The sequence below is a fragment of the Suricata suricatta genome, chromosome 17 (assembly GCF_006229205.1).
Source record: "Suricata suricatta isolate VVHF042 chromosome 17, meerkat_22Aug2017_6uvM2_HiC, whole genome shotgun sequence".
Classification (NCBI taxonomy): Eukaryota; Metazoa; Chordata; class Mammalia; order Carnivora; family Herpestidae; genus Suricata; species Suricata suricatta.
Window position 1 is genome coordinate 2527404 of NC_043716.1, and position 11776 is coordinate 2539179.

At 58.6% G+C, this 11776-nt stretch overlaps 1 protein-coding gene across 1 annotated transcript in view; it reads right to left on the minus strand.

The window, feature by feature from the left end:
• The window catches only part of ALOX12B (arachidonate 12-lipoxygenase, 12R type), a 10993-nt gene extending 5319 nt beyond the window's left edge, over positions 1-5674 (minus strand). Inside the window, 5 exon segments of the mRNA XM_029928003.1 lie at positions 49-175; positions 289-375; positions 497-578; positions 3430-3634; positions 5275-5674. Of these exon segments, the coding sequence (XP_029783863.1) occupies positions 49-175; positions 289-375; positions 497-578; positions 3430-3634; positions 5275-5421 (648 nt within the window). The 5' untranslated portion in view covers positions 5422-5674.
• Positions 5675-11776: the final 6102 nt, after the last annotated feature.

An 11776-nucleotide genomic window follows, 5' to 3' on the forward strand; every position in this document is an offset into this window, starting at 1 on the left:
GGGGGGGGGTGCCCGGAGCAGGGACGGGGACCCCTCACTCGCGCATACTCACATGGGCCCCAGGCGGAAGAAGAACGAGGCCGTCTTGACGAACGAGTAGCGGAGGTTTGAGTTCAGGAACTTGGTGGCCTTGATGTTGATGAGAATCGGGAAGCCGGGGATATAGCCATTCCACCTGTGAGAGAGAGAGCAGGGCTGGGGCCGGGCACCTGCGGGGCCCCGGGGGGCGGGGGGCGCGGAGGGGGCGAAACCCAGGGCAGGGGCCCCAGGGCAGCCTCAGGTCCTCACTCGGGCCGGTTGGGGTTTCTCCGGGCGGGTGGGCGGTAACTAGGGATGTGCACGTAGTTGGGCAGGCCGGGAACGAAGACCCTCCAACTGCAGAGAGAAGCCGAGACGAGGACGCTGATGCGCATGCGCCAAGCCGAAGGGAGGGCCAAGCCATCACCCCCCTCACCACCACCACCCACCCCAGACCTCCCTGCCGCCCTCTCCTCACTGGTAGAAGTCCTGCTTGGCTCTGATCTCCTCCCGTCGATGCTCCAGAAGGATCGGCACCGTGTCGTCTGCTGTCGTCTTTCCTGCAGGGACACCGCAGAGGAGGGTCAAGATCTGAGCCCTGCCCATTTCAAGGATCGGAATTCAGCTCCTCTAGACCGGCTCCTCCGGGGGCCCTCGGGCCAGGGTGGGGGAGGCTTACCCAGAGAGGGGGGCGCGTGTCTCCTCCCAGAAACTCAGACAAAAGTATCAAGGAGCACCCTCTACCCGGGAAGTTGGGCCTGCTGCTTCAAGGAGGTCCGTTTCCTGGACCCACTAAAACACTACTAAAGGACAGTTATTTAGCCCTTGCTGGATACCAGATGCTTTGTAAACCTTTACTTCTATTAACAATTTAATCCAGGGACGCCTGGGTGGCTCCGTAGGTTAAGCGTCTACTTCTAATCTGGGCTCAGGTCATGATCTCACAGTTTGTGAGTTCAAGACTGGTGCGGGGCTCTGTCCTGAATTCACAGAGCCTGCTTGGGATTCTCTCGCTCGCTCCCTCTCTCTCTCTTGCTCTCTCCCTCTCTCTCTGACCCTCCCCCACTTGCTCTCGATCTCTCTCTCTCAAAATAAATAAACTTAAAAAATAATAATAATTTAATCCACACAGTAACAACCTTACAAGGCAGGTGCCAGAGAGCCAGTTTCCACGATTCCAAAGTCCGAAAGGCTACAGAAATCGACTTGTCTTTTCCACACATTAGGCACAAATACCTGGGTGGGCAAAACGTGAGGCTACACACAGTCTTTACTGAACTCACTCGGGGTAACTATTTATAGTTTTTGCTGCGGAAATATTTGTGTGTTGGATTAGGGGGTGCGCCGGTGGATGTAAAACATAATATACAGAGTGTGTGAATGGAATATATCGGTACAGTGTATATATGCACACGTATTCTAAATGAAATCTGAATTTCCAAACACCCCTGGCACCAACAGTTTCAGCTAAGGGACTGGATCAGGGTGCTCATTTTACAAGGAGAAAACAGTCAATGTTATATATAGAGAAACCCATCAGCTGGGCTCTGAAACAAGGAGTTAGCTGCTGGCCACTCACCCCCCACCACTAACAAGCAGCACGGCTTGTTTGAAAGAGTTAAAACTCCTCTGCGGGCGCCTGGAGGGCTCAGTTGGTTGAACACCTGACTTTGGCTCAGGTCATGATCTCACGGTGTGTGAGTTCGAGCCCCTCGAAGCCTCTGTTCTCCTCTCCCTGCCTCTCCCCCTCGTGCACACTCTCTCTCTCAAAAAAAATAAATAAACAATATATAAATAAATCTCCTTTTAGAGGCTGTCACTGGATTCCCACATCAACCCTATGAAGTCGGTCCTGCTGTTAGCCCCATTTTACAGAGGAGGACACTGAGGCTTAGAAGAATTCAGAAGTATACGCAGATGTCCACTGAGTAAGTGGAGGCGCTGAGATCTGAACCCAGGCCTGTCTTTGCCCGGCTTCCCGGCCGGTAGTCTCAGGCTGGCACGGGCCTACACGGCAGCCCGGTCATTTTCCTGTGAGGCCCCCTTCGCCGCCCTCCCCTTCCTCTGTCATCTCAGCTGCTGTCGTGCTCTGGGTGAGCAGCGTCCAACCCTGAGACTCAGCTCAGCTCCATCCCCGGGGTGGAGGCCGTGCTCCTGCAAGGGCCCAGCCCGTGACTCAGGCCTCCCTGCCCTGCATTGTAGGCCGCTGCCCCACCCGGCCCCATTCCTACACGGCGCCCAGCGCCGTCCTGCCCCTGCCCTTCCCCTGCGTCCATGCACTCAGACCTGTGGCCATGGGAAGACGCTCCCACCTCCCGGGTGAGACTCTCCCCTTGGTCTCTCCACCCTCTACACCCTCCCCCAGGCCTGCCCCCTCCTGCCCCTGCTTCCTTCCCCAGCTCAGGCTCTGTTCTCCTGCTCCTGGGGACACTGTGACATGGAGGAGGGCGGTCAGCCGCTGGGAAGGTGGTGCTCCAAGCCCCCGCCAGACCCCCACAGCTGTCCCCTGCCCTCCTGTCCACCTCGAGGGAGGCTAAACCGAGGCTGGGAGTTTGAGCCCAGATGACAATTGAGGATAAGCGTGCAGTCCCCGTGTAGTGGCCACATATTAGGAAGCAGAGAGGCAAGGCCACCAGACAAGGGTGGTGGCCAGGGGTGGACACTGGGAACTTAGATGCTCCCTGTCCCTCTCCCAAGGGAGCAATTGAGCAGCCAGTACCCGGGAAAATAGCCGGGCAGCCTTGACCGGGCACCAGGGAAAATCCAGCCCGTCTGCCATTGGGAAAGGCCTTGCTGCATGGAGGGGGACCCACTGAGCCCTGTTAGAGACATACAGTGGCCTGTTGGGATGGTGGGGAGCCCTTTGGGGCAGGAGAACATCCATCAAGTCCAAAAACTGCTCAGTTAGACACCCAAGGCTCCTCTAACAAGGTTCAGACCCTCGCGCTCGGCCCCATGGAGACCCGTTGAGCGAACGCGGCTTCCGAACAGACCCGGCAGCAGCTGGGTCGGATGGGGCCGCCGTGTCGGTGGCGGGGCACCTGCTGCAGGGACAGACCTCGCTGGGGTGGCGCTGAGTCTTTCTGCAGTGGCAGGACATGCCATTGGGCATGGACGGGGCACCCGAGGCCTGAACTCGGGGCACCCAGGGGTCTCCACGCCGCGGCAGGAGTCAAGGGCAGGGCCGCGGGGGAGCTAATGGAGCACGCTTGTCTTCAGCCTGGACCTGAGGCCCCGAGACCCTGAGGGTGGCCCCAGCCTCCTTCCCGTCTGTCCCTGCAGGCTGCAGCCCTGAGCCAGGCCGCAGTGACTGAGGGTGATGCACGAGAGCGTCGGGTGCTCCCAGGAGTCCCCGGGGGGCCCGGCAGGTGACCGGCAGGCGGGAGCCGGCGGTGGGGTGCGAGGGCTTGCCTGTGGCCTCTCTGAGTGCCAGGGTCTCATAGCCGTCCATCCACTGGTAGGCGGGGAAGTGGTAGACGCGGCCGCCCGGCGCGCAGATCTGCACGTAGTTACAGTACCAGGAGTTCTTGGGCAGGAAGGAGTGGCGCTCCTTGTGCAGACGGATGATGATGAGCTCCCCTAGGTCCTGCTGGCAGCGGACCGTGTACTCGTCCACCTGCAGGGGCGGGGCTGGGTGAGCGGCGGGGCTGGCCCCTGGCTCCTCAGGCCTCCCACCTGGCCCCTCACCCAGGCTCCCCGCCGGTGAGGGGCGGCTGGGCTGGGAGGACTCGATCTGGATCTGGCTTCCCCTCCCCCACTGCCAGTTGGCTGTCACCTGCTGCGCTGGAAGCAGACCCACCCCCATTGGCAGCCCTCTGAAGGCCCCACCTCCCACCCCTCCTCAGCCACCTGAGGCTGCAGAGGCCATGTGGGGCCCCCCCCCCGGGGTGTGATTTCAAAGGGGCTTCCCTGTGTCCTACAGCTTTAGAGTGGGCAAGTGGTCCTGCCAGCCCCCTTTTCTCCTACTTGTTGGTGAGGATGTGGAAATGCAGGACTGGCCACATAGACAGAGTGACCAATTAGGAGGTGTAGCGGCAGGTGACTGGACCTGACTCAGAATGAGGACTGAGGGACCAGCAAAGCCTGCCTTCCGAGACGGAGCAGGCGGGCCTCCTGGCCAGGCTGGTCTGAGACATTTTAAGTCACAGAGAATCCAAGGTGAGGGAGGGGAGAGGCCATGGGGAGGGATGAGGGAGGGGGAGAGGCCATGGGGAGGGATGAGGAGAAATGCCCACACAGGGGTGGGAGGTGACGGACAGGGATGAGGCAAGATGGCCCGGGGAGCAGACGCTGGGAACCAGGTCTGGGGGCAGGGGGGAGGGCGTCTGGAGCTGCCTTGGAGCCACTGCTTTCAGACCTCCCCCCAGAGCCATGTCTCCCCGTCCCCCCACAGCTGTCTCCTCCCCTGCACACCTCCACCCCTGCTCGGGCCGCCCGGACACACCCACACTCACACTGTGCACACACTCACACAGAGCACGCTCACACTCACACACACTCATCCACACACTCACACTCTCACAGACACACGTACACTCCGCCACACACACTGTCCACGTACACACTCACACGCGCATCACACACATGCACATGCCACACACTCACATAGCACACACACTGACACACACACCACACCACACACATGTATACACTCCACATACACACTGTACACAAACTCACACACATACCACACATGCACACATACCACACAAAATCATGTGTACACACACCACACACATTTACACACTCACCGCACACACACATTCACACCACACACACTCACAGAGCACATACACACCCTCACACATACACACACCATACACCCCACACACACTCGTGTCCCACACACGTACACACTCCAGCACACACAGTCAGACATACGCCTCACACACACACGTGTGCATACACACATTCACACACATACCACATACACTCATATACACACACTCACACCACACACACATACACACTCACACCACACACACATACACACACCACACATGCATACACACACTCACACCAAAACACTCATATGACACACACATACACACTCACACACATCGCACACACTCACACACCATACACATATACACACACCACACAATTCACACACATCGCACACACTCACACACCATACACATTTACACACACCACACAACTCACACACACGTCACACATATACATACACTCCACACACACTCATACTCACAAACCACCCGAACGCACACTCACACGCACGCACACGCACACACTCACCGCCCCAGTCGCAAAGTCTCTCCCGAAATGATTCAGCAGCTGCTTGTGGCTCTCTCCTTGGGTCCCCACAATGGTCAGCGAGATCGAGTCCCTCGTTCCCGACAAGAGGTCGGTACCCGTGGCCACCCTGACTTTGTAGGTGGCCATGGCTATCCTCAGGAGGCGGGAGGGAGGGCTGGAGTCCAGACGCCGTCGGGGGTGCTGCGCAGGGGCCCAGGCTGGGCAGGGGGAGCCACGCGGGGAGTCGTGGAAGGGGCCAGCCTTCCCAGAGGGACAGGTGAGGCAAGGACGTCTGGCCCCTCGGGCAGCCCGGAGCCCAGATTGCCCAGATCTGCGGGCCGGGAGCCGGGCAGGCAGGAGTGGGGCGGGCTGGCGGGTGAGCAGGCGTCTGGGCTGCCGGCCGTGGCCAGGGCGGGCAGAGCGAGCAGGGAGGAGCAGCCGGCTGGGCGCTGGGCCTGCTTCTGAGAGGGCGGGCGGAAGATCCCTGGGTGAAGGAGGCTTCAGGGCGGGGGAGTCAGCCCAGCCTGCGCCAGGGCCCCAGGGAAGTGGGGGACAGGGCTGGGCGGGGCCCCCAGATCTCTATCAGCCTAATAAGCGCCTTCCTTCTGCCCGCCCCCTTGGGCTGCAGCACTAGACACCCCTGCTAAGCAGACCCACAGGCAGCGGGGTGACCGGCTGTTGGTTCTGGGGCCCCCAGTGGGTGGGAGCGAGGGGACAGGGCCCGACACAAACTCCCGTCCAATGGCCTGCTGCCTGGCCATCCCTCTCGGGCCAGGGGGCAGGCTGTGGCCAGAGAGGGCAAGGCTAGCTCGTCCTCCTGCCCCAGCGCCCTTGAGCGAAAGAGTGGCAGGTGCCGACCTCGGGACGGTAGGGCACGGAGAGGCTCCAGGCAGGGGTGATCACGGAGGGAGAGAGGGCGTCTGTCGCCTCCTGCGGGGCCAGGATCAGCTGAGGAGGGGGTGTGGGGGGCACATACAAAACTACATGACAGTTGGAGCAAAACTGGAGGCACAAGAAATACGCTAAGGGGCGGACATGTAATCTGTAGTTTCATCCTTACGGAACTCTACACCACAGTTTAGGACAAACAAACAAACAAATAAACGAACCACAAAGAAATTCCACAAACAAACTGAATCCCACAAAGACTGAGTGAAAGATACCAGACATTAAAGGGTACTTGCCGTATCATTCCATTGATACAAAATTTGAGAAAGACAAAACTATGCAACTCTTTTTTTTTTTATTCTTGTGTGAGAGAGAAACAGAGCACAAGTGGGGGTGAGGCAAAGAGAGAGGGAGACACAGAATCTGAAGCAGGCTCCAGGCTCCGAGCTGTCAGCACAGAGCCTGATGTGGGGCTTGAACCCACAAAGCGCGAGATCATGACCAGAACCGAGATCGAGTCGGACATTTAGCCAACTTGGCCCCCCCAGATGCTCCTCTTTAATTTTATAAAGTACTCATCCTCACCTCCCCAACTGCCCCCACTAAAAAAAACAGAGGTGCCTGGGTGGCTCAGTCAGTTAAGCATCGGGCTTCAGCTCAGGTCATGATCTCACGGTTCGTGGGTTCAAGCCCCCATCTGGCTCTGTGCTGACGGCGAGCTCAGAGCCTGGAGCCTGCTTCAGATTCTGTGTCTCCCTCTCTCTCTGACCCTCCCCTGCTCATGCTGTCTCTCTCTGTCTCTCAAAAAATAAATTAAAAAAAAAAAAAACAGTGAGGCTGAGAAGAGGATTGGAATCAAGGTTGGGCTCCAAGAGAATTGGGTTTGTCTGGAAGCAAATCATTCCTTCCTGCCCTCGTGCATTCAGGAGATGTTTCTGGATGTTTCCAGAGCACACAGAGCTCCGGGCACCGTGCTAGGTGTGCAGATGCGCAGAGGAAGTGCACTACACTCCCCGAGCTTCCTGAAGCCAGAAGAGGAAGAAACAATCGTTTGTCTGACTGGACAGGAAGCGCTCTGCAGACAGTCTGGAGCAGGGAGGGAGGGCAGGTTGGGGGGCTAGCGTCCCTTACAATCGCGGACCCAGGAAGCATGAGGACTAGAGGGGGGGCCGGGACAGAGCTGAGTGCGGAGAGGTGCGGGGACCGCAGTTTGATCATGAGCGAGGGTGGGAGTGTGAGAGGGGGTCACACTCCATCCGCCCTGCCCGGACCTGCCTTCCAGCCTTCCCCGCCTAGAGACAGCGCCAGGGGCAAGGGAGGGCCAAAGCGGGCTGGGATTCTGAGATGGAGAGAAGATTCCAGCAGGGTCCGGATTGGGTGGGGAATGGGATGAGGCTGCAATTGAGGCTGAGCTTGGGGACCGGGATGTGGTTGGAGTTTGCGAGGGAAATGGCCTTTTTAAGATCCAACTGTGCTCACGTCACCCACACCCCGTCCAACCCCTGCTCAAGCCTGGCAGGGACTCCCTTCGGCCTTCTGGGGAGTGACGGAGCCCCACGGCCTCACAGACCTCATTCCCCCAAGTTCCCCTGTGCCCTCTTCTGTCTGGACTAGGTGCCTTCCAGTCACCACTGGCAGAGGCTAACGGCGCCCCTACTGTGTGCCCAGTGGGCACGATGTCAGGCCCTAGGCATGCACTGTAAACAAAGCAGATTACTGCCCTTCTCCCCGGAGCTCACATTCCAGCGGAGCACACAGGTAATACCGGGCACTGATGAAGTCATGAAATCTTGTGTTAAGGAGTGATGAGCGGTGAAGAGATAAAGCAAATCGGGGAAGGACATTATAAAGTGTAAGGGAGCAGGGGTGCCTGGGGGCTCAGTCGGTTAAGCGCACGACCTCGGCTCAGGTAATGATTTCTCGGTTCATGGGTTCGAGCCCCGTGTCGGGCTCTGTGCTGACCGCTCAGAGCCTGGAGCCTGCTTCGCATTCTGTGTCTCCCTCTCTCTCTGCCCCTCCCCCACTCATGCTCTGTCTTTCTCTCAAAAACAAATAAACATTTTAAATGTATATATTTAAAAATGAATAAGGAAGCAAACTTTAGATACAGAGGAACCAGGGAAGCATTCTTTGACAAAGAGACTTGAGTAAAGAAAGACAGTAAGGAAGGGAGGTCAAATCCCCTTCCAACCACAGGGCCTTTGCACGTGCTGTCCCACTCTACCTCTTGGACCTGATTAAGTTTCCTCTCCCTCCTGATCTTAACGTGATCATTGCTTCATCAGGGAAGGATGCATTTAACTCTTAATGGCTCTCATGGCACCAGAGCTAACATCTTTGATTGATGCCCATCTTCCTCTAGATTAGATTGTCACTTAGTGGGTTTTCTCCCCATCTCCTGGCACAATACCTGGCACCTGGGAGACTCTTGAAACATGGTACACTTTTTTTTTGAGAGAGAGAGAGAGCGAGCGGGGGTGGGGGACAGAGAGAGAAGGAGACAGAATCCCAAGCAGGCTCCATGCTGTCAACACAACACCCGGTGTGGGGCTTAAACTCACAAACTGTGAGATCATGACCTGAGCCGAAACCAAGAGTCAGATGCCTAACCCGCTGAGCCACCCAGGTGCCCCAAGACATGATTCTCAACGGGTAGATGGGCTGGTGATAAGGATAAGGTCAGGGCTGGAAAGTGCATCCACTGTGGGACTGGAATTAGGGGTAGGACTCAGAGAGGAGAGCTGGATTGGGGTTAGCATGAGGCATGGCAGGGGAGCAGGGTGAGGGGGTCAGGAAGGCTGGGGGTAGTCACATGAGTGCCGGATGACTGACAGGGCTGTCCTTGGGCTGGGGACACGAGCTGCCAGGCAGGTCAGGCCTGCCCTTCTAGGCTCTGCTCAGCCACCGGATGACTCCTGGGGGATGCTAGGAGCCGGATGATGCGAATTTGCATCCTAAGATGCAAATTCCCTGCGCGCTCTCCCAGCCTCTCACCTTGCGGCCACGCCCCTTTCCTCGAGACTGTGCCCCCAGGGGGAGGAGGTGAGGATCTTAGCGGGGGTGGCGTGGGGATCAGGGGTTTCCGCAGGGGCCTTTCCAGGCCCCTCTGGGACGAGTCCAGGGCCGCAGGGGTGAGAGACCATGCCTTAACCTCCGAATCCAGCAGCGAAGACAGAGTGCGGTGTGGGGAAGAGGACCAGAATGCAGCAGTGTCTGGGTGTCACCATGAACGGTGGCCTTCTACCTCCATCCCGGAGAGCTGCCTCCTCTGATCGTGACCCGCCTGCCACAGATCTCCCCTCAGCTGATCCCTCTGTCCCCCCAAAAAACGCAGGAGCGGCGGCAGAGTCCTGAGTGGGGAATGAGATCCCTGAGGGAAGCAGATGGAGATCAGGGCGGCGCGGTGGGAACATGGCCGGGGACACGGACGGGACAGGCGTGAGAATGCGGCCGGGCTGAAACGTGGATGCGTGACGTGACGCTGAGTTGGTGCTCGCCCGGCTGGGGAACTGGTTCTCCCGGGCCAGGGTGGGCCAGAGAGCAGGGGAGGCACCTGGGAGGGATGCGAGCTCGCCGGCCTGGCTCGCAAGGGCCACCCACACAGGAAGCTGAGGCCTCGCTGCTGGGGGGCCCCCGGCGTGCTCCACCCCAGCCCTGCAAGGCAGGGAGCGCTGGGTCCCCACCCCCCCCAAGACACAGAAGAAACAAAAACCAAATGGGGGCCGTCTCCGGCTTAAAACTTGCCAGAGCCTAAGACGGTGTTTCCCTTAGCATCAAATCCAAGGACTTCCTGCGGACTTGGGGACTGGGGGTGACCGTCTGCGCCCACCCCTTGGTCACCTTATCTCAGCCGCTTGGGCTTTCTCTCCATTCCTCAAACACATGCCCTGAAGGGGCCTGGCACCTTCCCACCTGGCCTGCAACACCTTCTTCCCAGCCCGGTCCTCCCCCACAATGTCACCCCCCGCAGTGGTGCTGGCACGCAGGGCTCCTCTCCCAGCCCGGCCGGGATTGTCCGCTGCTTCCCCAGTGACGTCTCCACCCGCGTCTAGGGATACAGGAGCGGCGAGGGCAGCAGATCCTGGAACGTCAACCCTGGAAGGGACTTTCCAGGTCTTCTTGTCCCTCCCATTTACCAGAGATGTTTGGGTCACTGAGGCTGAGGCACTGGCTCAAGGCCAGCTGGGAAAAGAGGCTGGGGTGCTTCCCCCCATGCAGGCCGCCTTCCCGACCCTATAGGGGTCCAGCATGCAGGCTGGAGGAGGCCCCTGGCCCATGGCCTCTTTGCCACATCCTGTCCCCAGAGGTTCCCAGAGCCCGGGCAGAATTCTACGTGTGGCCGGGTGTGTCCCCGCAGTAAATTTTCCTCCAAGCTGGCTTTCTGGGAAACCAGATTCCAAGGATCCACCTCCGTCCCTCCCTCTCCGGCTTGGGGGCATTTTTAGTGTGGGCAGGCCTTCTAACGCTGACTTTGGTGCCTGCCAAGGAGTGTCTGGATTTCTGGAGGGACAGGCTGCCTGAGTGTCTTTTTTTTTTTTTGTAAGTTTATTTGTTTATTTATTTTAAGAGAAACAGAGATAGCGTGAGCCGAGGAGGGGCAGAGAGAGAGGGAGGGAGACAGAGAAGCCCAAGCAAGCTCTGCACAGTGAGCGCAGAGCCCGACGTGGGGCTCGAACTTACAAACCTGGAGATCGTGACCGGAGCTGAAAACAAGAGCCTGAGTGTGTTCTGACACCATGTCCTGCTGTTCGAAGTCAAAGCCCAGGTCTCAGGGCCTCGAGCGTCCAGCCTCTGCCACCGTCCTGGCCACAAAGGGCCCCCTCTGGGTAGGCCTTAGTCCTTTGATCTTGATCTAAAGCGAACAAAATCGAGGGGTTTGGACTAAGTCTTCGGCTGGAACCTGCTGGTGAGATGTCCCCAAACACACATCCTCGTGCACAATGGCCCGTGGGGTCCTCTTCTCTGAGGATCACGGGGGCAGGATGTGAAACCGTGGTCCCTTTCCTGACCCCAACCCTCGTCCCCTCCCACCTGCCTGCTCTCGAAGGGAGAAGGGGTTTGGTTGAATAAGAAGATTCTTGGGCCTGACGGGGACATGGACGGGCAGTGTTCCTCTCTGGGTCTGTAGGACAGCGGCTGCTCCAAAGTTTTGACACGACAGAGGCCCCGGGGCCCTGGGCTGGCAGGTCAGGGGGTGCGGCCGGTCCAGAGCATCTCTCGGAGCTGTGTTTGTGCAGCAGGCTCTTTCTGGCGTCTCCAACCTGGCGGCCAAGGCCAAGGCGGCAAGTGAATCCCCACTCGGCGGAGGAATGAACGCAGGCGGTGGTCCGCAGCGGGGCCGGGAGACTCCAAAGCCTGGCAAAGCCCTCGCCCAGGTGACTCTCCTAGTGGGTCCCCAGTTATGGTGACAGTAAAGCCGTGTGATAGATTCTCCTGCCACCGGCGCCATAGGGACAGGGGAACTGTTAGCCTGTCACTGTCCGAAGACACTGTGACTCTGGCCACAGAAAGGCTGGGACCAGGGTCTGGTCAGACACAGTATTTGCCTCTAGGGGAGGTAGGAAAGCTGGATCAGACGTCAAGGGGCACGGGGTGCAGGGAAGGTGTCGAGGGG